General features: G+C 54.1%; 7 protein-coding genes across 7 annotated transcripts; 6 read left to right on the top strand and 1 right to left on the bottom strand.

Annotated features, from left to right (window-relative positions):
- Positions 1-164: 164 nt before the first annotated feature.
- CC84DRAFT_1167316 (ribosomal protein L34e) lies at positions 165-874 on the top strand. The gene is made up of 3 exons (XM_018179151.1): positions 165-228; positions 315-428; positions 477-874. The coding sequence occupies exons 1-3, from the start codon at positions 205-207 to the stop codon at positions 681-683; spliced, it is 345 nt and encodes a 114-aa protein (XP_018032559.1). The 5' UTR covers positions 165-204; the 3' UTR covers positions 684-874.
- A 586-nt stretch (positions 875-1460) lies between these two features.
- On the top strand, positions 1461-4389 carry CC84DRAFT_1006330 (uncharacterized protein). The gene is made up of 5 exons (XM_018173337.1): positions 1461-1797; positions 1892-2733; positions 2782-3044; positions 3101-3604; positions 3664-4389. The coding sequence occupies exons 1-5, from the start codon at positions 1588-1590 to the stop codon at positions 4041-4043; spliced, it is 2199 nt and encodes a 732-aa protein (XP_018032558.1). The 5' UTR covers positions 1461-1587; the 3' UTR covers positions 4044-4389.
- Positions 4390-4734: 345 nt separating this feature from the next.
- CC84DRAFT_1208285 (uncharacterized protein) lies at positions 4735-5870 on the top strand (the record flags this gene model as incomplete). The annotated part of the gene is made up of 1 exon (XM_018182154.1): positions 4735-5870. One exon carries the CDS (start codon positions 4735-4737, stop codon positions 5836-5838), a length of 1104 nt encoding a protein of 367 aa, XP_018032557.1. The 3' UTR covers positions 5839-5870.
- Positions 5871-6315: 445 nt separating this feature from the next.
- On the bottom strand, positions 6316-8599 carry CC84DRAFT_1208284 (alkaline phosphatase-like protein). The gene is made up of 2 exons (XM_018182153.1): positions 7170-8599; positions 6316-7119 (listed from the first exon to the last, which is right to left on the bottom strand). The coding sequence occupies exons 1-2, from the start codon at positions 8353-8355 to the stop codon at positions 6524-6526; spliced, it is 1782 nt and encodes a 593-aa protein (XP_018032556.1). The 5' UTR covers positions 8356-8599; the 3' UTR covers positions 6316-6523.
- A 1206-nt stretch (positions 8600-9805) lies between these two features.
- On the top strand, positions 9806-11436 carry CC84DRAFT_1252770 (uncharacterized protein; the record flags this gene model as incomplete). Its single annotated transcript, XM_018184363.1, has 3 exons — positions 9806-9945; positions 10049-10622; positions 10824-11436. 3 exons carry the CDS (start codon positions 9806-9808, stop codon positions 11235-11237), a joined length of 1128 nt encoding a protein of 375 aa, XP_018032555.1. The 3' UTR covers positions 11238-11436.
- A 133-nt stretch (positions 11437-11569) lies between these two features.
- On the top strand, positions 11570-13614 carry CC84DRAFT_1152481 (benzoate 4-monooxygenase cytochrome P450; the record flags this gene model as incomplete). Its single annotated transcript, XM_018176802.1, has 5 exons — positions 11570-11841; positions 11901-12051; positions 12143-12588; positions 12641-13005; positions 13053-13614. The coding sequence occupies exons 1-5, from the start codon at positions 11779-11781 to the stop codon at positions 13612-13614; spliced, it is 1587 nt and encodes a 528-aa protein (XP_018032554.1). The 5' UTR covers positions 11570-11778.
- Positions 13615-15056: 1442 nt separating this feature from the next.
- Positions 15057-16990, top strand: CC84DRAFT_1126344 (aldehyde dehydrogenase). The gene is made up of 3 exons (XM_018175741.1): positions 15057-15774; positions 15828-16685; positions 16752-16990. Exons 1-3 carry the CDS (start codon positions 15317-15319, stop codon positions 16894-16896), a joined length of 1461 nt encoding a protein of 486 aa, XP_018032553.1. The 5' UTR covers positions 15057-15316; the 3' UTR covers positions 16897-16990.
- Positions 16991-20805: the final 3815 nt, after the last annotated feature.

Below are 20805 nucleotides of genomic sequence, written 5' to 3'. Positions count from 1 at the left end.
ACTCCACGACCGTCGACAACAGCAACACCCGCGGTAAGTCTGCCCCAACGCGCACCCGCTGCTCCCTGCAATACTAACTCTCTTTGCCAGATCAGGTACGAACACTCCTATACCGCTCGCATTCGCACAATTTATCGCACACCAGACGCCGCTTACACGCTCCGCAGTAATTCCTCCGTCTGAATCTTCGGGAATACCATCAAAATGCCGTCCGCTAGACTCACCTACGTACGTTTGCCTGCACCCGAGGACTTTCAGAAGCCGCAATACTAGAACTGTTTTGCGATTGGGAATTCGAGACTGACTTTGGGCAGCGCCGACGGGCCCCGTACAACACCACCAGCAACAATGTGCGCGTGATCAAGACTCCCGGTGGCCAGCTCCGATACCTCCACATCAAGAAGAAGGGCACTGCTCCCAAGTGCGGTGTATGTGTTGACGTTCTACATGCATTGAACATGTGTTAACGAAATCAGGACTGCGGTACCAAGCTCCCCGGTATCCCTGCCCTCCGTCCCCGCGAGTACGCCACCATCTCCCGCCCCAAGAAGACCGTCCAGCGCGCCTACGGCGGCTCGCGATGCGCCAACTGCGTCCAGGACCGCATCGTCCGCGCTTTCCTCATTGAGGAGCAGAAGGTCGTGAAGAAGGTGCTCAAGGAGTCGCAGCAGAAGAAGCGTTAAGGGGTTATGATTGTGGGAGTGATTGAAAACAGGGCATTCGGTGTTCATGTGCATTACGGGCAGTTCCTGGATCAGGCGGGCTTTAGGAATTACGATATCAAGGCGATTTCTGCATTACGCTCGGGCGTCCCAGAACAATTCGCTTAGTAGAACAAAAAACTACTGACAAGCCAAGTTTTCTCTCCAGTCGTCCCATCGATGGTGAATGCGATGATGTTATGATGCTGGGGATGCACGTCTACCAGCAGCCTTGGTAGTGTCCAGACTACACGATAGATGAGCCCCATTGGACTATAAGAGCTCTTTGCTGAATGGCTATCCTTACTAAAACACGAATCATCTTGAACAGACATTGCGGAGATTGCACGTCAGCACACGGACTGTGATGCTCTGTTTCAAAGTCAACGGTCGTCCTTAGACACGATGATTGCATCTAGCAGCTAACGGGTTCGGTGTCGCGCAGTGATCTCGGCATGGGTAACGTAGACAATTCACGCAGATGCAGGCAGACCCTTCTTCGCTACTTCCGCTCTTGGGTGGTGTGCCGGAAGTGGACCAGCTGCCTCGGTGCCATTGGCTGCCGCGGAGATGTCGTAGCTGTGCCACAGCTTCAGCGTTCAACGGTCACAATTCTCGCGGACAGATGGTGAGTCAGTTGGGGCGGCTATCGTCGCCTTCCACAACAAAGTCCGGGCTCCTGCATGAAGCGGGCCTGTCATCATCACATGAGCGCCAACTCCGCACGTTCGCAGCAGCAATTGGCAGCTAAGCGTTTGGCAGTGCCCTCCGACCTTTCGCTCGCCCTGGCGCCATTTGAGTCTAGCTCAGCGTGCCCCGCCTTGGAATTCTTCCGCTCGTTGGAGCCGAACCCTCACTGCATGCGATATCGGGCACAACAACGGAAATGTTGTCCATGTCGCCCCAGACGCCAAACGGCGCGCAAGGGAATCCGCCAATATCCTACGTCGCCAGCCCGACGAGCGCCCGCTCCCAGACGTTCAAGCGACCCGCCTCTAGCGACGACGAGGAAAATGGCGACGGTGGGAGTACGCGCCCCGGCAGCAGACGCAGCACTGTGGTGAAGCGCGCCTGCAACGAGTGTCGCCAGCAAAAGGTGCGTGCATGCGTTCGCCTCGAGCCAGTTGGCTCGCGGTCAGAGACACGTCAAGCCCGCTGTGTCAGGACAGGCCCCCGCTGACTTTCGACAGCTCAGATGCAACGTCCAGCAGGACCCCTTCGTGAGCTGCGCGCGATGCCAGAAACAAGGCCTGAAATGCGTAATCGAGCCCAACTTCAAGCGCGTAGGAAAGCGCACTAGAAATGCCGAAATGGAGCGCGAGATGGAGCAGCTGCGCAACCGTCTGGCCATGTACGAGCAGGGCAGAGCGAACCACATGCCCATGGTCAGCACGCCGCAGCAGCAACAGTTGGCAGACGGTACATTTTCCGCGCCCGGCACGATCAAGGTCGACGAGGACGATGCCTTCTTGCAGACGCAGCATCAACAGGTTGCTGCGACCTCGCTGCTGGACTTGCGGAGCGGATCCCCTATGATGCATTCGCTTGAAAGCCTTCGCCTGCCGCCCGCGCAGGTCACAGAGCTGTTTACCGAATTCTTCGACAAGTACCACCGCTTCCTGCCCTTCCTCGACCCGTTGCGCCAGCCTGAAGAAGTCCTCACCAAAGACAATAAGCTCCTCTTCTGGGCCATCATCAGCGTTGGAGCGCGCCACTACAAGCGCGACCAGGGGCTGCTGAACCGCCTGAAGGACCCGTTGACAGACCTGATATGGAAGACGATCAAGGGTCAGACGAATCATCACGTAGTGAAGGCGCTGTGCCTTCTTTGCTACTGGCCGCTACCGCAGCATCGGACGGTGATGGATCCCACCTTCGTACTTTGCGGAGTTATGATGCAGGTCGCTATCCAGATCGGACTGCACCAGCCAACGCATCCGCAGGACTTTTCGAGGACCAAGGTGCGATTGCAAAAAGAGGATATTCAAGATAGGCTGCGAACGTGGGCTGTCTGTAACATTGTGGCCCAGACGTGAGTCTCTCGTTCATAGTGCATTGGATTGTAGCTGATGCATTGCAGCGTTTCTACAGGTCATGGTCAGCCATCGATTACTCTATACGATAACACGTTGGACTTCAAGATGGATGACGAGGAGCATGCTGGAACGCTGCCTCCCGACATCTTTGTCCGACTGCGTCAGGAAATGGCCGCGAGCCGCATTAACAAGCTCCTGTACTCCATGAACAATAATCGATTCTCCGAAGGAGCTGCAACAACCTATATGGGTTTGGAAGCAGATCGTCTTCGGGAAGAGCGTGGAGCTTTTGATGGTGTCAACAAAGGTATGCTTATTCTGAAAGTGCTTGCAGCATTGTAAACCGGGAACTAATGAGAACAGAACTGGAAGAACTACACCATTGCGCGGTCAGCCTGCACTTGCATTTGTACTCTTTCTTCAACAGAGAAGCTCGCCTCGAGCGCCGCGATGATCTTGTACAACTGTACTGGTCCGCGACTTCATATCTCGACCGCGTATTCAAGTTACAACGCGACGGACAGCTCATTCATACACCATATCATATCATGCAGCTAGCACTGGCAGCCGGCTTTGCATTGCTCAAGCTCCTCAACTCAGATTTCTCAGCAAGGCTGCCGTCAGACGGTCGACAATATGTTCTACAGACTGTAGAGGCTCTACGGAAATCCAAAGTCGAGACTAACGACTTGCTCGACCGATTTGCGGAGGTTTTGGCCCAGCTGTGGAAAGAGAGTTCTCGCGGACGCAGTCTGCATAGCATGTCTCAGTCGCCTGTTGTTAGCAATCCTGGTGTCGCGAACATGTTCAACAACAATGTGCAAGCCCCTCAACAGCAGCAGTCGGGCCATCGGAGAGATAGCTCTGGTGAGTTTCACCTTTTGACAACTCCAACCCCATCTCCACCTTTATCTAACATCTCACAGGTCTGCTCGAAGATCCTCTCGGGCTCATCGTTCGCAGCCGGATGAGCATGAGCGTTGTATTTGATTGTGTATGGCGTTGGCGCGAATCGCAAGTCAGTGGCGCTGCGGAGCAGCTGGACACGACAGTGCGAGATAACCCAACAAATCCCGACAGTTCGTCCAACTCCACCCCTCCACCCGGCCTGATCGTGGAAAACCCGGCCCACAGCCTTCCAAGTTTCAATCCGCACCTTAACACGCTCAGCATGCCAGCGCAGTTGCCGAATGGCTTGGCAAGCGCCAACAGCTATGAGTTCTTCGACTCCGTGAGTTGGATGCTCGAGGCACAAGACTGGAATAATCAGTATGGCGGTGTCTTTACGAACGACTTTGGGTCTTAGACGGGCTCTTCGTATGAGCACCATACGAACCTAGACTACCTTTTCCTCTAGCCGAGATTCAGGAGGTCTGCAGCCGACACTTGCCGATACATATCGCTATTGCTGGTCACCATGGCTTGGATAAGCCACTCGCTCAGTCTTAAACACACATCATTCTTTACATCTCATTTTCTTAGTACCGGCTATACCCACGGTTCCGGTCCTTCACTTTTTTCTACACATTGTTGCTTTTGGGTATGCTTCGGATCTTTTAGCGAGGCGTTCAGGCGCCTAGGCGGCATTATTCTAGTATTGTGGTATCGGTTTGTATTCCACGTGTAAAAGGGGAGATGGCCTGCGAGAAGAGCAGGGTACTGTCAATATTGGTCTGCGAGAATTGTTTATACGGGCTGTAGTGGCAGAAAAATCACTGGGCAGAGATGGAGCCAGGGCAACAATTCTCGATGTTGCACATGACCATCAAGGCATGTATATGGGATTTTATGTATGATTAGCAACATTGGAAGAAGCGTTGGTGCCGTTATAGGAGTACACCCGCCGTACTTTCCCACCTTTGTATACCATCCGTCCTGCCCAACAGAACAGCAACATCAAAGACGTTCCTGCTCGACGCACAACAAGGGCTAACACCTGAAACTTGCTTTGAGCACCTCTCACTTACTAAAAGTAAACCCTGCATCAGCACCCAGTCATGTTTGTTCCACTTCAAGAACGATACTCGCTCACCGCTCGCCTCGAGACCCACATAACCGCCTACAGCGTCCACCTCATCGTGGCGTTCATCGCCCTACCGGCGCTCATCTGGCACATCTCGAGCGCGCACATCCACGATGACTACGGGATGCCGGACGACTGGATCTCGACCTTCGACAAGACACATTTTACAGGTGGGAGAGGCTTCCTGTGGGCGTTCTTGTTTGTGGTGGTGCGTTTCGCTATTCCGCCTGAAGAAGGTGATGGAGTACTGATGAGGCAGGTGTCGATTGATTGCGTGCGTGCGCTTCTCGCGCTGGATCACTACCACGCACGGCGCTATGAAAGAGGGTTCGGAGACGACGAAGTGGAAGAGCGAGGCCGTCGCGCATCTGAATTCACATCCGCATGCAACTCCACCTCCACCTCAACGTCGACTGCCACAAGCACAGCCTCCATTCCCCTCCCTCCACACCCTCCACCCACCCACATCCCTCCCATCCTCATACTCACTCTCCACACTGCATATAACGCCCTCCTCACCACCATCCTTCTCGTTCATGTAGTCAACTTCTTCCACGTCATCGACACTAACTGGGATTCCTGCGAGGCCTACGTGTCTCCCTACCCCGAGGCGTTTATGGACCCGATGAATACGAGCATGAGCGTGCTGGAGCGCTGTCAGCGGATATGCACGGATAGCTATGTCAGTGGGGGGTTTGATGTTGCGCTGTGCGTAGGGCTTGTGGGATGCCATGTTTGGGAGGTGCTGTTTAGGGTGTGGGAGGGGTGCCTTTTTGGACTGGGAATAAAAGACAGGATGGTGTGTGAGGAAGAGAAGGGTGAGGAGAGGGTAGGCAGTGGAGATGGGGTTCGAGAAAACCAGGACAAGAGTGTGGCCCTGAGTGAGGGTGGTGAGTGTCAGGCAAAGGATGCGCTGAGTACGGCCATCAGGTGTCGTGGCTGGAGTGCAGAGGTCAGACGGAATAGGCTCGGGAGTAGCGTGAAGGAGGGCAGTTTGGTGACGAGGAAGCGGGACCGCTCGTACTCGGTTGAGAGCGCGTGGTGGAGCGAGGTGTTGCTCGAGTGTCTTGTTCCGTGAGGGGGTGTTGAATTTTTTTTCGTATAGGGCGGAGATTGTATCCATAGGAGATGGGTATCGCTTTGGGTACTATCATTGGATCGATAAGCTAGGGGTGGTAATTGCTACATCGACACTACGTGGAAGGCTGCACAAGTTCGTGACATGTGGCACGAGGCACTGTTTCTGCACTGCATGCACACCGTGAATGTAGTCGTGGCAACGCAGGCTGCGTCGATAAAGTTATGTCCCCTCAACGTGGCAGGCATCGAGTCGTTCCAGGATACCGTATAGCTGCCCGGTCAACAGTAGCCTCCGCATCTGCAGGTGAAAAGTTATACATCTCCGTAAATCATACCATGCCCCGCCTTTACTTTGCTAAATGCAAAATACAGGCCCAATCGATCCCCCGCAGGCTAACTTAACGAGGTGCTGGTCTGGCGGCGCAATGGGCACTGAGTCTAGTCAGGCGGCAGTATCGCTGGCCGGATGGGCGTGAGCATGATGTAATATTGAATGTCCAAGGCAAAGCATGAGACTCTTGTCAAGACTATACAATTTGAAAAACACGCATAGCCGCAATTTACATATCCAGAAACCATGGGTTTATATACAAACCCGGTATCATGATCTAGTTCCCGCGCAAAACGCCAGAAATGCTAATCAAACATAGTCTTATACAGGAAAGTTCCAGGCGGGCGACTGGCTAGTGCCCACACCCACACGCATCTCCATGCTCAACCCCCCTTTTCTTGAAATCCCCACTGTAGCTCGCCAGATGCGTCTGTCCATCCAGCCTCTGCCCCTCCTCGGGTATCTTGCCCATCCAGCCATCCCCGACCTCACCAAGCATCTTCAGCTCCTTATCCTTCTTTTTCAACTCGCTCGTCACCGCATCCACGTCCACGCCCAAATACTCCTTCAAGAACCTCCCCACCTCGGTGTTCTCATGATTCCCCACCAGCGGCGCCGCCGCCTGAGCGTCGCTCGCGTAAATATTGACGTCGGCGGCGGAGTGCCCGTGGGTGGACCAGCCGGACTGGGAGCGGCGGCTGATCATGTCTGCGTAGCGGTAGAGAGCGGAGGCGGGGTCGTTCGCGATGTTGGAGACCTCGTCCTCCGAGTGGTCGAAGATGCCGAGGCCTTGCTCGATGGAGGCGGTCACGAAGGCCGTGCGCGCTGAGGTGTCCGGGTGGTTGTTGAAGTAGCCCATGTATTCGGCGGCGAGGCGTTCGGCGGAGTGTGTGGCGTTGGCGAGGGCGGCGGGGAACCAGACGTATTCGGGGTAGGACACGTGGAGTTCTGAGGGGCGGGTTAGTGATATATACGTAGGATGGGTAGGGAAGGCTTACGGCGGGCAGTGGCGAGACCGCCAGTCTCGTGGTCAGAGGTCGACACCATAATGCCTTCGGTGGGGTCGTTCTTGAGGAAGTTGAGGACGCTGGTCATGGCCTTGTCGTAGGCGAGGACTTCGTGGACCTGGGCGGCGGGATCGTTGTGGTGGCCGGCGTGGTCGATGCGGGAGCCCTCGATCATGAGGAAGAAGCCCTTGTCGCTGTCTCTGGTCGCTTCGCTGAGTGCGTTGAGGGCCACCTCTGCCATCTCGTGAAGCGAGGGATAGACATCGGTTTCGTTGCGGCGGTCGATCTCGTACGGGATGTCTGTCTCTGCGAAGAGCCCGAGCATGGGGAACTCAAGGCCGCTGCCGCCCTTCAAGTCGTCGAAGGCTTTGCGATTGCCGATGTAGTTGAAGCCGTTTTTCTTGGCCAACTCGACCACGTCCTTGTTGTCTCCTCTGCACGAATGCTCGGCGGAGTTGGGCAGGAAATGGCAGCGTCCACCGCCAAACATCAGGTCAACCATGCGGCCGAGGGGATAATCTCCCACCATCTGCTCGGCAATGCGGTCTTCTTCTCCACGCTGGTGCACATGAGCCGCGAAGCAGGCCGGGGTCGCGTCGGTAATCCTGGTGGTCACGACCAAGCCCGTCATGTAGCCCGCCTTCTTGGCCGCCTCCAGCACGGTGCCGCACGGCTCGTGGTCCGGAGTCACAGAGATGGCGCCGTTGTAGCTCTTGGTAGCGCAGGAGAAGGCGGTTGCACCAGCCGCCGAGTCGGTGATGAGCGACGAGCTTGATCGCGTGCGCGACTGGCCGATCAAGTGCTGGTCGATGACGAGCTGCTCGCTCCACGGCGCGCCGTTCTGGAACTGCATGAAGCTGCGCGTCAGACTCAGGCTCGTCGGACCCATGCCGTCCGACACCATGAAGATCAGGTTGCGCTTGCCGCTCGGGGCGGGGCTGCTGTGCTTCGAATCTTGCGACTTCTGGTAGACGACGGCGAGGACAATGACGAAGGCGGTCGCGACGACGGCCCACACGAAGAGGCCGACTTCTCGCCAGAATGACCACGATCTCCGCCCATCGCTGCGGCGCTTCGTAGGACGGCCGGTGAGCAGGGCGTCTTCTTCGGCGAGGTCGCGCTCGTTCGAGATCTCGGATGAGTTGCGGCTAGCGAGGAGGGGCCGGCCGCCGGCCATGGTGGATGCTGAAGGATAGTACTGCTCGTAGAACGCTGCAAAGAATGAACTGTGTAGGAACAACAGAGAAAAGAGTGTCTGTATGCGCTGCTCGAGGCCCCGTGGCTTGCGACGTCAGCCATCGCCGTTCCGAAACAGGTCTAAATCGGGCACGCTTGGCGATCTATCACAATCAGCTGCGCGATAGGCATGACCTTCATCTGACCCATGTGCCAGTCCAGCCTGAATCCGAACACAATCGAGACCAACCGTCTGATTGACCATATCAACTAATCTTGGCCACGATGTAACCCCGTGCACGTGCTCCTGTTTTCGTGCCTGCTGCCATGCCCTGAAGCACCTCCAGACATGCCTCAGCTGCGTAGCCTTATGCAAGCCACAGTGGCCGACACAAAAGCTGGTGATTCTGTGGAGAGCTTGCATTCGTGTGATCATTCGCAATAGACTGATACACCGCAATTGTATAACAGTATCACGTCGTGAGTACCTGCAGGAGAGCCAATCCTGATCAGCCCGCACGCAGACGCCCTTCACACTGACAAAGCCTTGGAAATCGAGAATTTGAGGCATGTCAGTATCGCCAGTCCTCTTGTAACTGCCACTATGACTCTGATTAGATACCTTCGCAATACTGATCGTCCCATCGGTCTGCACTTTGCCTGCATGGAGATTGGTAGCGAAATGTTTAAGATGACGCTGCTCTGTGATACCAGGGTCAATTCTCTTCCCGAAGCATTTGGTTGTCTGAAACATCTTGTTGCTTGAAAGGTGGGTTGACATATCGAGCACCTGCGTCTCATCATTTGCACGTCAAGTCATGATAGGTCGATTCCAATCGTTTGTAGGGTTGGTCAGTGGCCCGGAGGCGGATAGCATTGGGAAATTTTCGAAGAGAAGAGAAAGTGTAGAAGGGCGGCCTCGCGTCAAGAGGGCGTTGTTGGAGTGGCGGAAGAAGTAGGAGTGGAGGCTTTGAGGGAAGAACTGTATGGCGTCTCGTGTGTTTTGGTCTCTCGGTTGCGTTGCGTCTGTTTGGTTCGATCGAGTGGTTTCAGCCGCAGAGTAAACATGAGGGGGAGGTTCTGTTATGCATGTCAGGGTGGCTGGCCTTGAGTACTGAACTACGTGCTAATGCACAGGTAGACTACCATGCAGTTAGATGGTCTATCTTCATAAATGCATACCGGTCGCATAGCGTCGCACCAGTGCGGCTGTGGTGAGCGGTTCGCAAGAACGTACTTTCCTCTTGAGTAGTTGGATGAAGAAGTGACGATATCTCGCACGGAAGGCACGTCTCAAAAACTCGTGTGACCTCAATCACCCACACAGTTCTTTTCCGGGCTCACCTGGAGACCTCGCCGGAACTCCATTGTGTTCAGTCTTTTCCGTCACGCAAGCACATTGATTTACTTCAGGACTACGACACGCTACCTTGATCAGATCCACCGCCGCGATGCTGTTGGTCTACTGCCTCCTGCCGGCCATCGTCATTGCACGCTACGTGAACTTGTCTACTGAGACCTCAGCATCCGCCGCCAAGCATCTAGTGACGGTCAGCATGCCGCTCACGACTACCGCTCCGCCTGTAGGCATGTATGTGGCTTTGATAAGTTTTCCCCATTTCCATACGCTACCAAGGAGGAAACCCGCTTGCTCTAGATTGGATACACTTACCATACTAACACCCTGCCCGCAGGAATATGGACAAAGCCGGCCCGATACCCGCCACGAGACTCTATTCACACACATCTGCGTCTGGATTGAAGACGACCAACACTACTCACACGTCCGAACCTCAGCTTCCAACTAGGACCGCCAGCCGAGCTAAAGTTCCAGCATTTCTGTCCTTTCTTTCCCGGAAGTCAACGGCGAATCGGTCTGAAACAATGTCTACTACGAAGTTCGAGCCCCTCCTGGGCAATTCTACCATTGCTTCGTCTAGCACAACTAGCACAACTAGCACAACTAGCACAACTAGCACAACTAGCACAACGAAGTTCTACCCTCCACCCGAGCTTCAGCCTCCTTCCATAACCTCTGACTTGGAGACTTTACCAACCTTCCATCCGCAGCCCACAGAGTCCTATTCAACAGGCCAATCTCCGTCCGTAACGTCCAACTTAGAGACTTTCCCGATCTTTCATCCAGACCCAACAGAATCATTTCCCACGTTTCGTCCAGATCCCACAGATTCATTGACCACGACCTCTTCAACGAGCACCGGTGGTACGAAGAGCAAGACTTATACCACCTATCCGGGTTTGAAAAAGGTACGTCTTGCGAGACCTGTAGCAATCCGTTGCAAGTCGACCGATTGTGTCGTTTCACCATTGGCAATGCGGTGCATTGCTGTGTGAGACTTTGCTGATTTGAATTCTTTTCTTAGACCCGTCCCGGAGACTCTACCGCACGTTCGTCTTGCTCAACTCGGATTATATCGAATACGACATACCCAATAACATGGTCCACAGGCTATCAGTATCAATCAGTTTCAAACACCAGTACCCCTGTCTACACCATGTACCACTCCAGTGACAGCAGGAAAGCGTCGGATATCGCCGCTGCGACTTGAGAAAGTTAAGACATCGTACGCTCTGCAAGGGAAACGTCGTGGTAGCGGGCGAGTGGTCCGCTGGATATTGAGGCCATTACCGGTAACAACATCTACCGCCACGAAGACAGCTATACCGGCTCTTCACAATGATATGTGTCTTATGGTAGTGTTCGAATGTGTGTACCTCGATATGAGTGCGAATCCAAGTCATATCTCGGGTCATCATACTGACATGGCGTTTCGCTTGCGCTCCAACTCCTTGGGGTCAAGCAACAGCGAGGGGGAGAGCAAAGGGTTGAACTCAGTTACTGTAGATATCTTAGAAATCTGATCGACAAAATACACGTTGACGAGAGCAACCTTTGCGCCTGTGCGGCTCTACGCTGAACAACAAATCGCCTCGTGATGCACGGCTCTCGCTCGAGAAAGATGACGTCATCGGTTTCGAGGGCGGCTTGAGAGGCCCTTTGACGAGCATGGTGATATGCTTTTTCCGCCGCTGCTGGATCGGAGATTGAGGGTAGCTGAGGTTGAGATGGTTTACGAGAGGCGAACAAGTGACAGAGGTTCGACGGCATCGGGCCGTCTCCACGCCCCACTTCGCTAGCTGGATTTCGACTACGCGGATGCACTTCCAATCCCACGCCTCTGCATCTCGTGAAGACCAGCTACCGAGCTGGGGTGGTCGCATCTCGCATGTCATGCCACAATTACCAATCGCTTCCATGCAGTGTGGGAGAGTAAGCTCATTGAGGAGATTGCCTCCGACGGGGGGGTTGCATCGTAGCTGCCGGGACTTTTAAGATGTCATATTCACATTGCAGGCGTCTCAGACCTTCGCCTATCTCCATTTCAGTTCGCGGTTCAACAGTATGATATCTACGTTCTCGCTTTCGCAGGCGTTGGTCTATGCAGCTGTTGCTTTTACAGCATATGTAAGAGGCTTCAGATCTTTCTTGCCCATTAGCAGACAACTCAGAATCTACAACAATAGATAATTTCTCTGTGCGCCTATCGCGTTTTCTTCCATCCGCTCGCGAAGTATCCTGGGCCGCTCAGCTACAAGCTCACCGGCTGGCCGCTCGTCTGGCAAGCATACAAGGGCGATCGACACATATGGCATCTTCGCGACCACGAGAGATATGGTGCGTAGCTGCGATGCTTCCTATGAGCTTCCTATGAGCATCCAAACCCGATGCACAAACTTGCTTCTCGGCAGGACTAATTGTTCTGCAGGCCCGGTCGTACGCATAGCGCCGAACACACTCTCGTTCAACACGACCTCGGCCGTTCATGCCATCTATGGGACGCGATCCGCAAATGTAAAGAAGGGTGAATGGTACAAGACATTTGACATCGCAGCGGGGACCTACAGCAGCTTCACCGAAACAGATAGGGAAAAGCATGCGATCAAGCGACGATGGATGACGCCCACTTTCTCAACCGAGTCCATCAAGGCAAATGAGCCATTGCTCATCGACATTATTGAGCGCTTTTGCGAATCCTTGAAGCCGAATGGAGCTGCATGGGGCGAGAAGTGGAATGCTCACCAGATGGGTGTCTATCTTGGATTCGATCTCATGGGCGCGTTGGTGTTTGGCAGTGACTTCAAGAGCGTGCAAGAGAAGCGCAACAGGGATCTTGCGGACTGTGTACTACCGGCGCAGAAATTGCTTTATTGGGTAGGTAACAGTCCCTTTCAAAGATTTGTGGTCGCCCTGATTAGTTCGCCAGCTTTCATACCTCCCAGTTGCCTCTCTCGTGCGCCCACTTCTCCGCTCTCAGCTCCTGGAAATGGTTGGGGGAAAGCCAGTTCGGGACAACAATCGTCTGATCGACTATGGGAAAGCGCAAGTCCAGGCCCGTCGCAGTAACGATGTCAACGAGAAGGGCTTTGCTGACGCCAAAGACTTCCTCTCGAAGCTGGCTTACAACGGTGACAAGAAGACGGGGTGGCAACCCACATCGCTCGACCTCGACACCGAGTCCCTCAACATGATCATCGCGGGCGCAGACCCCTTTAGCCAGGTCTTCACGGGCACGCTGTTCTACCTCGTGCACAACGCAGACTGCCTGAAGAAGGTCACCGAGGAAATCCGGTAAGCTACGTCCAGCACTCTCTTCCAAGTCCACTAAAATCTCCCAGCTCGACCTTCGCATCCCCTTCCGAAATTGTCTCCGGCCCCAAATTGACCTCCTGCACCTACCTACACGCCTGCCTCGAAGAATCCCTCCGCCGCCTCGCCCCCGTCCCCTCCCACGTCCCCCGTGTCGTCCTCCCAGGCGGCGCCACTATCGACGGCGCCTTCCTCCCGCCCGGCACCGTCGTCGGCGTCCCGCAGTACGCCCTGCACCACAACCCCTCCTACTTCGCGTCTCCCTTCATCTTCTCTCCAGAGCGCTGGCTCGCCTCGCCGGAGAACCCTCCATCCGCTATCGACGAGATGCGTCGCGCGTTTGAGCCGTTCGGACTCGGTGTTAGGGGGTGTATTGGCAAGAACCTTGCGTATTTGCAGTTGAAGCTCAGCTTGGCGCACTTTTTGTGGAGGTTTGAGGTTAGGGAGACGGTAGTTGAGGGGGAGAGGGGCTTGGGGTGTGGCGGGGCAGGACTGGGGGTGGGCCGGGAGAGAAGGGATGAGTATCAACTCTGGGATGCGTTGGGGGCGGTGAGGGATGGGCCTGTGGTGGAGGTTAGGTCGGCGTGGTAGGGAGACGGAGGTAGAAGGGATGGAAAAGATTGGAATTTGATGACTCGAAGTTATGAGGAACGATAGCTGGATGTTGGCAATGCAGTATTGGGTTTAAGCGCTCCCCGTCTCGATTCACCTCAGAACCCAAACTCACCTTCACTTCCACTTTCAACACGGACCAGCCCATATCTGACCTCCCACCTACGTCTTTCAATTTCACCGCGCCAGCGCCCAGACGAGACAACGCGCACACCCCACCAGCGCGTCTCCCCTCTCCATATGAAGCTCCCCAGCCCGCGCCACCTCTGCTCTTCCCTTACCCACGGCGCACCCGCCCAAGAGACCTCAATGGCAACTAACCCGCAGCACTAACATTGAGGGCCAGCCTTGGGATAGCCTGCGGGCAATAATATGCATGACACAGGGCTAGCGTACACTTTTGTACTACCAACAACCTCTGGTAGGGGTGGGCGCCCACACGCGCTGATGGGTCTGGCAAGCGAGACCAACCCGCCACATACTGGGTGTGCCTCGAGGCAGTAGTTTCCCACGTACGCCGCAAAGGCACAATATCGGGTTAGTTTTTTTTTTTTTGGGCGGCAGCGATGCTTGCCGAGGGCGGTAGAAATGGAAGCACCTGAGCAACCAAATCCCGGGAAGGCACGGCACCGGTAACGCGTCTTGGTAGGCGTAGCCTCGTACGCGGGTCGTACACATGAATGCGGTTTGCGCTTTGCAGTAATACCCAGTTCATTCTGTGATGGCGTTGTCGGCTGGCACGCCAGAAAACCACTCGGAATTGCGAATGCGCCGGGTGGGCCTGGGAATGATATTGCGTCTCATTGCGCCGACCGGGGCTTCATTGTCAGTGGGACGCTGCGGACTGTAACATGGGGTTTCTGAAAGCCTTTGAAGTCACATGGCGCCGGTGAGTCCTATGGACACCAAGATCTAGGGTCTTACGGGTTGGGGGAGAGGAAGAGAAAGTTACGGTACAGTTCTGCTGACAAGTCAGTAGGGAGATCGAAGCACTGGGAAGAGGCGCAGGTGAGATCAATGCTTGGAGCAGGCCATTGTACTTCGCGGGGTAGGGCGAGTACCGGACTCCAGTGCCTGTGGTAGATTGGATCAGGAGTATGGTAAGTATGGCAAGTCAAAGGGGAGGAATGGTGTGGGAACGGTGGGTTGGTCTGATAGATTTGGTGTAGATCTATCAAGCAAATTTTGCCATCTATCCAGTTTTCGGCCGCTTAGGTGACGGTCAGTCGTCTTTGAAGGGAAGCGATCCCCACACAAAGCTTCACAATATGCACACTAAACTCTTCTTAGTTGTTGTGCATCTACGACGTAGCACATCGGGGAGTTAACGACCCGCGCGAGGCTGCCGCGAGATGGCGCTAGCAGAAACGGCGCCGCAGCTCGCCGCGGGGATTAGAATGCCTTCACATCTCCACGTCCGACCCGGCTTCAACTGCCGTCTTCACGATGCGTGCTCCCGAGCCAGTGGCGGTCGCTGCGTATTTAGGAAAACAATGTCGTCTCTCCTTGTCTGCATTGCTGTCCCACCCTGGCCACACACCAAGCACGACGCGACGCATTGAAACAACCCCGCATACGCGCCCCGCATAGCTTGTACAGCTTGGCCCCTCCGTCTGATCTCAGCGTAAACGATCCCGCATATATAATAATACCAGACCCTGTCTTGTTCTAGGATAGCATCATGGCTTCCGACGCGTCATACACCGTCCCGTTGCTTGTCAACGGCAAGGAAATCACCACCTCGACCACGTTTCCCGTAATCTCGCCCGGCTCGCACAAGGAGATATGGAGCGCCTCATCAGCCTCCCTCGACGACGTCAAGAGCGCCATTGAAGCCGCGCAGGCCGCTTTCCCGGCGTGGGCCAGGACGAAGCCCGCCGCCCGCCGCGACATCTTCCTCAAGGCCGCCGACATCGTCACGGCGCGCGCCAAAGAGCTGGGGCGCTACATGGAGGAGGAGACGGGCTCGGCGGCGGCCTTCAGCTCTGGCTTCAACGTCCCGCTGGGCGCGGAGATGTTCAAGGACGTGGCTGGCAGGTGCAGCGGCATCAACGGCGTGATTCCAACGTGCTCAGACGACAACACGGCCGCCCTGGTGGTCAAGGAGCCCTTTGGCGTCGTCTTGGGCATTGCACCATGGTGAGCAGTCTCGTTGAGCTGATATGGGTCGGCGACAACTGACTTGATGCCAGGAACGCCCCCTACATCCTCGGCATCCGCTCCGTCCTCTACGCCCTCGCCGCCGGCAACACCACCATCCTCAAGGGCTCCGAGTTCTCCCCCCGCTGCTTCTGGGCTATTGGCTCCGTCCTCACCGAAGCTGGTCTCCCCGCCGGCGCCCTCAACGTCCTGTACCACCGCCCCGAAGACGCCGCCCAAGTCACCACCGCGCTGATTGAGCACCCCGCCGTCAAGAAGATCAACTTTACAGGCTCCACTGCCGTCGGCCGCATCATCGCCGCCAGCGCGGGCAAGCACCTCAAGCCCGTGCTTATGGAGCTCGGCGGTAAGGCGAGCGCCATCATTCTAGATGACGCGGATCTCAACAAGGCCGCGACGCAGTGCGCCCTCGGCGCATTCCTGCACTCGGGCCAGATCTGCATGGCGACGGAGCGCATCCTCGTGCACAAGGACGTGAAGGCCAAGTTCATCGAGGCCTTCAAGGGCGCAGCCGAAGGCATATTCGGCGGCGACAAGCCCGCGCCGATCCTCGTTCAGGCCGCCAATGTCGAAAAGAACAAGCGACTTGTCGCTCAGGCCGTCTCAGCAGGCGCCAAAGTCGTGCACGGTGACCACGAGAAGGACGAGCCGCACCCGGAGACGAAGGAGGCGAGTAAGACGCGCATGCGGCCCATTATTGTTGACGGTGTGAACAAGGACATGGAGCTGTACCACACCGAGTCTTTCGGACCTTCTGTCTCGGTCATCGAGATCAGCAGCGAGGAAGAAGCAGTAGAGATTGCGAATGACACAGAGTACGGGCTAACGAGTGCGGTGTTCACGGAGAATCTGGGCCGCGGGCTGAGGATTGCGAAGCAGATCGAGAGCGGGTGAGTCTTGTCCCCTTCACACTTGGCAGGTGATGTGAGCAGAGCAATGGGCTGATTGAAATACAGTGCTGTGCACATCAACGCGATGACCGTCCACGACGAGACTAACCTGCCGCATGGTGGTGCGAAGATGAGCGGATGGGGCCGCTTCAACGGCAGTTGGGGCTTCGATGAGTTCCTCAGGCTGAAGACGATTACGTACCAGGTCTAGGGATGTCGTTCAGGTGTGCTTGGGCTAGATGGACGCGGCAGGTAGAGTGGAGATATACCCTCGGAGGACCGCTATGCAATATTCTTTCCAAATCACGTCGTGTGTTTACTGTCTGCGTGTGCGATGCAAAATCCGTGACTGTATCGTGCATCCGAAATGACCTCAGCATATCTAGACGACAAGACTGGGACGCTGCGTTGGTGTTCCAGTACTAATGATCGTCGCTTCAACCACGTTATGGTTGATGGTTTTGGCCGTACAAAAAACGACATGGACGAGCCACGTGTGTCTGGAATGCGCCGGCAAGAGTACGATGGTGCGTCCGGCCGATCTTTGAAAGTCGGCATCGAGGCTCTCATCTGTGTCTATGATCCACAAGAATCACTGGTGTGGTGTTGAAAAGCCGCATATCGGAATACACATGAGGTTCTGTGTGTTCTCAAAATGGCAATTGAGGACATTCATATGTGTTCAAAACCCATACGCTGCCGGTGTCATGGTGTATCCATCTGTTCCTCCCAACAAGAAAAGAAACTCGCTACACTGCATGGCTTGTCTGCCTGGGGCCCCGAAATTGTCCAAATGGGCGTCAGATGTGTCTCAAAACTTGTGGAGCAGGCTTACATGCTTCGTTGATCTGGTCTTCGAAGAGCTCGAATCTGAATGCCTTGTGGATTTTTTGTTCGACTCTCTCAAAACCACTCGACCGCAAGGTCTACGTGTGTTCAAAAAGCGTGCAATGTCCTTCAGATGGGGCGTCTGCCGGGTCCAAAATGTAGAATGGTCCGTCCGCCTGTATCTCTGAAATCACCACTGGAAAGTCGGATGTGTCTGCAAACTTTTAAAAGCCTTGGAATGTTCTGTCTGTCTGTTCTTGAGAATTCTAAACCGTGGAATCGGATACTTGGACAAAACATCGAAAGTTCACCTCATAATGTGGCTCCCCGATCTTTGCGAAAATCACGCGACACTATGCTTTGTGTGTTTAGAAAACGGAAGGCTCAAGCACTATGGCTCTTGCTGAGCTCTTCCTGACCTTCATATACGGAATGTGAATGTGTTGTCCCAAAAATCCATCAATTTCCAGTACTCATCGTGTCAAGGTTCGCTCTCCTACCCCCTGAGCCTTCGACAGTGGTCGCCATGGATGTTCGAAGAAAAAATCGCCCTCTCCGATGATCTGTCGGTTTGTACACTCCTTCTAAATCTCTGGTAAAAATGAACACGTGTGTGTACAACGTCAGACCGGTTGTGCCATAGACCGTCTTCCCGTGCTCTCGATCCTCCTTCCATCTGTCGGAGGTGTGTCTAAAACATGGTTGGGTCGCACTTATGCTCTTTTCCGTCCCCGTTCCCTCGAAAATAGCCGGAAAGGACACAGCTGTGTGTCTCAAAACCTAGAAGTTGCAAGCCCATGGCCCCTCTGCACGTCCTCCTAAAATGAGGAGATGAAGCATATGATGCGTTTAGAAGCCGCCGGATGCCATGCGGATGTCTTATTTCCTTCCCTCTCTCCTGAAGCTCCGGTAGAGCAGGCGGATGTGGGCTTGCAAACCCCCAGATGATCTAATATCCGTTGTCTGTGCGTGAGCGCTTCCCAAGTATTAAGGCTTAAGATCATGTGCTTCTGTATGTTTCTGACACCTGCGTAGTCTGCTCTTCTGGTCTTCCAAAGTCTTGTGGTCAGAAATATTGCTCTTCCAGCCGACTCTTCTAAAGACGACTCTAGACATGGGCCATGTGTGTCCATAGATGTCTGGAAAAGCTTACAATGGTATTTGTGCCTGTTAACCATAAATGCGTCAGTGCAGCTGCTAATGCGTGTGTCTAACGTCGACGCGTCCATTACTATGTCGCGGTGCGGCGCTCTCCTCTCAACTTCACAACTGCATCCTACTTACCCTTCCAAAATTGGAAACAACAGTGGTCATGTGTGGTGAGAAGTTATGGAGTTTTGGAAACGTGGCCTATCTCTCGAAAATTGGAACGCAACCTTGATCTGTTTCTCCAAAAACTTCCGGCAATGACCGCGATGTGTTAGTATGGAGACTTGGCGTTCACAGTGGACTCGTCCGCCCGCCTATCTATTATTTGTTCCAGAGTCAGAGTGGAAACCGGAAGATGTGTGTCTATTAAACTGCCGCCAACAACGCTGTGGTTAAAGGCTCGCAATTGGGCTTGATACATGCTTCCAGAAGGTCAAGATATTGACCACCATGTCCCGGCGAAGCAGAGTTCTCTTGACACTATAACTGACCCGTATGCTGCTCTTTCGAAGAATTGGATGTCTCGGACGAATGTGTGTCCATGAATCTGTTCTAAGCCATACTATGGCCATACTCTGTTCATTCGTAGAAACTTCACACCCAATGTCGAAGTTTGACTGAAGGTATCAGCATGACTGCACTCATGTCTCTGTGAGGAAGTTTTCTGCACTACCCAACTCTCGGCGAACTTTATGTATGTTCTTCGACGAGTCCTGTGGCCAGCTGCCATGAAACATGTCGCTAAAAAAAAGAGTCACCAAAGTCTTATGTTCTATGTTCTGGGGGAGAGACACTTCTTTGCTAAATTCGGCGGCTTCTCATGCTCGGCTGCTAAATGAGTCTTACACTATGAAACATGTGTGTCTGAAAAGGCGCAGGCGTTCAGAACACGGTCTGTCCGCCCTTTCAAGCATTTCAAGACTCGCGATACGTGTGTCTAAACACCTGATTCGCCTAGTTCCATGTTCTGGGGAGGACGTGCCTCCTGTCGTCGAAGAAGTTGGATTGCTTTTTACCCTCTAAACTTGTGGCTACTCCTCGTTTATTTGTGTCCGATGGCCAATTCAATGGCAACCCATCGCAGTATGGTCTACTCCTCTGCTCGTGCACAAACTAAATTTCAGACAACACACTCCGCAATTGCATGGCATACCGTTATTTGTGTCTCCAGAATGACTTCATGATCTGGGTCATGTCCGCGCGAGGAGGTTCCTCTATTATTTAACACGAGAACCATTATTTCTAATTAGGAGGACCCAGTCCATTCTGGTTTATTCGGGAGCGCGGGTCCATACATCCACTATCAATCCCTATGGTGTGTCGGGTAAGGACTCGAAGTGCTTATACACGAACCAATGTGTCTGGTTGGTCCGAGCCTGGGTGATGAGTACTAGCATGTTGTAATGTCTAGCCTTAGGCTCGGGTACAAGCCAAACGCGATATGCAATTAAATTGCAGCTGCAGATTTGGCCCCAAGAGAGTTGTAAATTTCGTGGTGATGTTATCTGAACGTCTTATGCATTCAGCGCATGTCGGACCTGTACAGTGTCCCAAAACATTCTCTCGGAAAGACTATGTACCACTTGCGTTTCTGCCGAACACATGGGCTCTGTTTTTAACTTCCGAGATACATATAGATATCATGGGCAATCCGTTGCATGCATCTCTACCCAAGATTTTGGGAGCCCTATATCATGTCGCCCTCGTGACCCTGGATGGCTACTCACAGCGTGTGTGCGCTGCTTGGGTATAAATATACGCGCCATCTCCATTTTTATGTTCTTCATGGCACAACGCATGATCCATCGATTTGACTAAAGGTCACACAGTACCGGCCCATGTGCGATGTTTCCGTCTAGAGGTAAAGACTCCTGCTCAAGTATGCAAATTCTGGTTGCGAGAAGGCCAAGTCGCATGTTGCTACAGAGTTCTTGTTGTTGATGTCCATAATCTTCGCTTCACAGCCGGGCTCTTGGTTGTTTATCGTGAGTACAGCTCAAAGAGTAGGTGCTTGTTGCAAGATACATCCTGAGAGCTTTGAAGGAAGTGAAAGATTTGCTGTATATTCGTGTAAGGCTGCAAGATGAGGCTGCTCAGTCACTGCCAAAGCCTCTTGGGAGCAACTCGGAACGTCTCCAGCTTA

Source organism: Paraphaeosphaeria sporulosa, assembly GCF_001642045.1.
Source record: "Paraphaeosphaeria sporulosa strain AP3s5-JAC2a unplaced genomic scaffold CC84scaffold_9, whole genome shotgun sequence".
Lineage (NCBI taxonomy): Eukaryota > Fungi > Ascomycota > Dothideomycetes > Pleosporales > Didymosphaeriaceae > Paraphaeosphaeria > Paraphaeosphaeria sporulosa.
The sequence above is the reverse complement of the archived record's forward strand: the minus strand, read 5'-3'. Positions and strand labels throughout refer to the sequence as shown.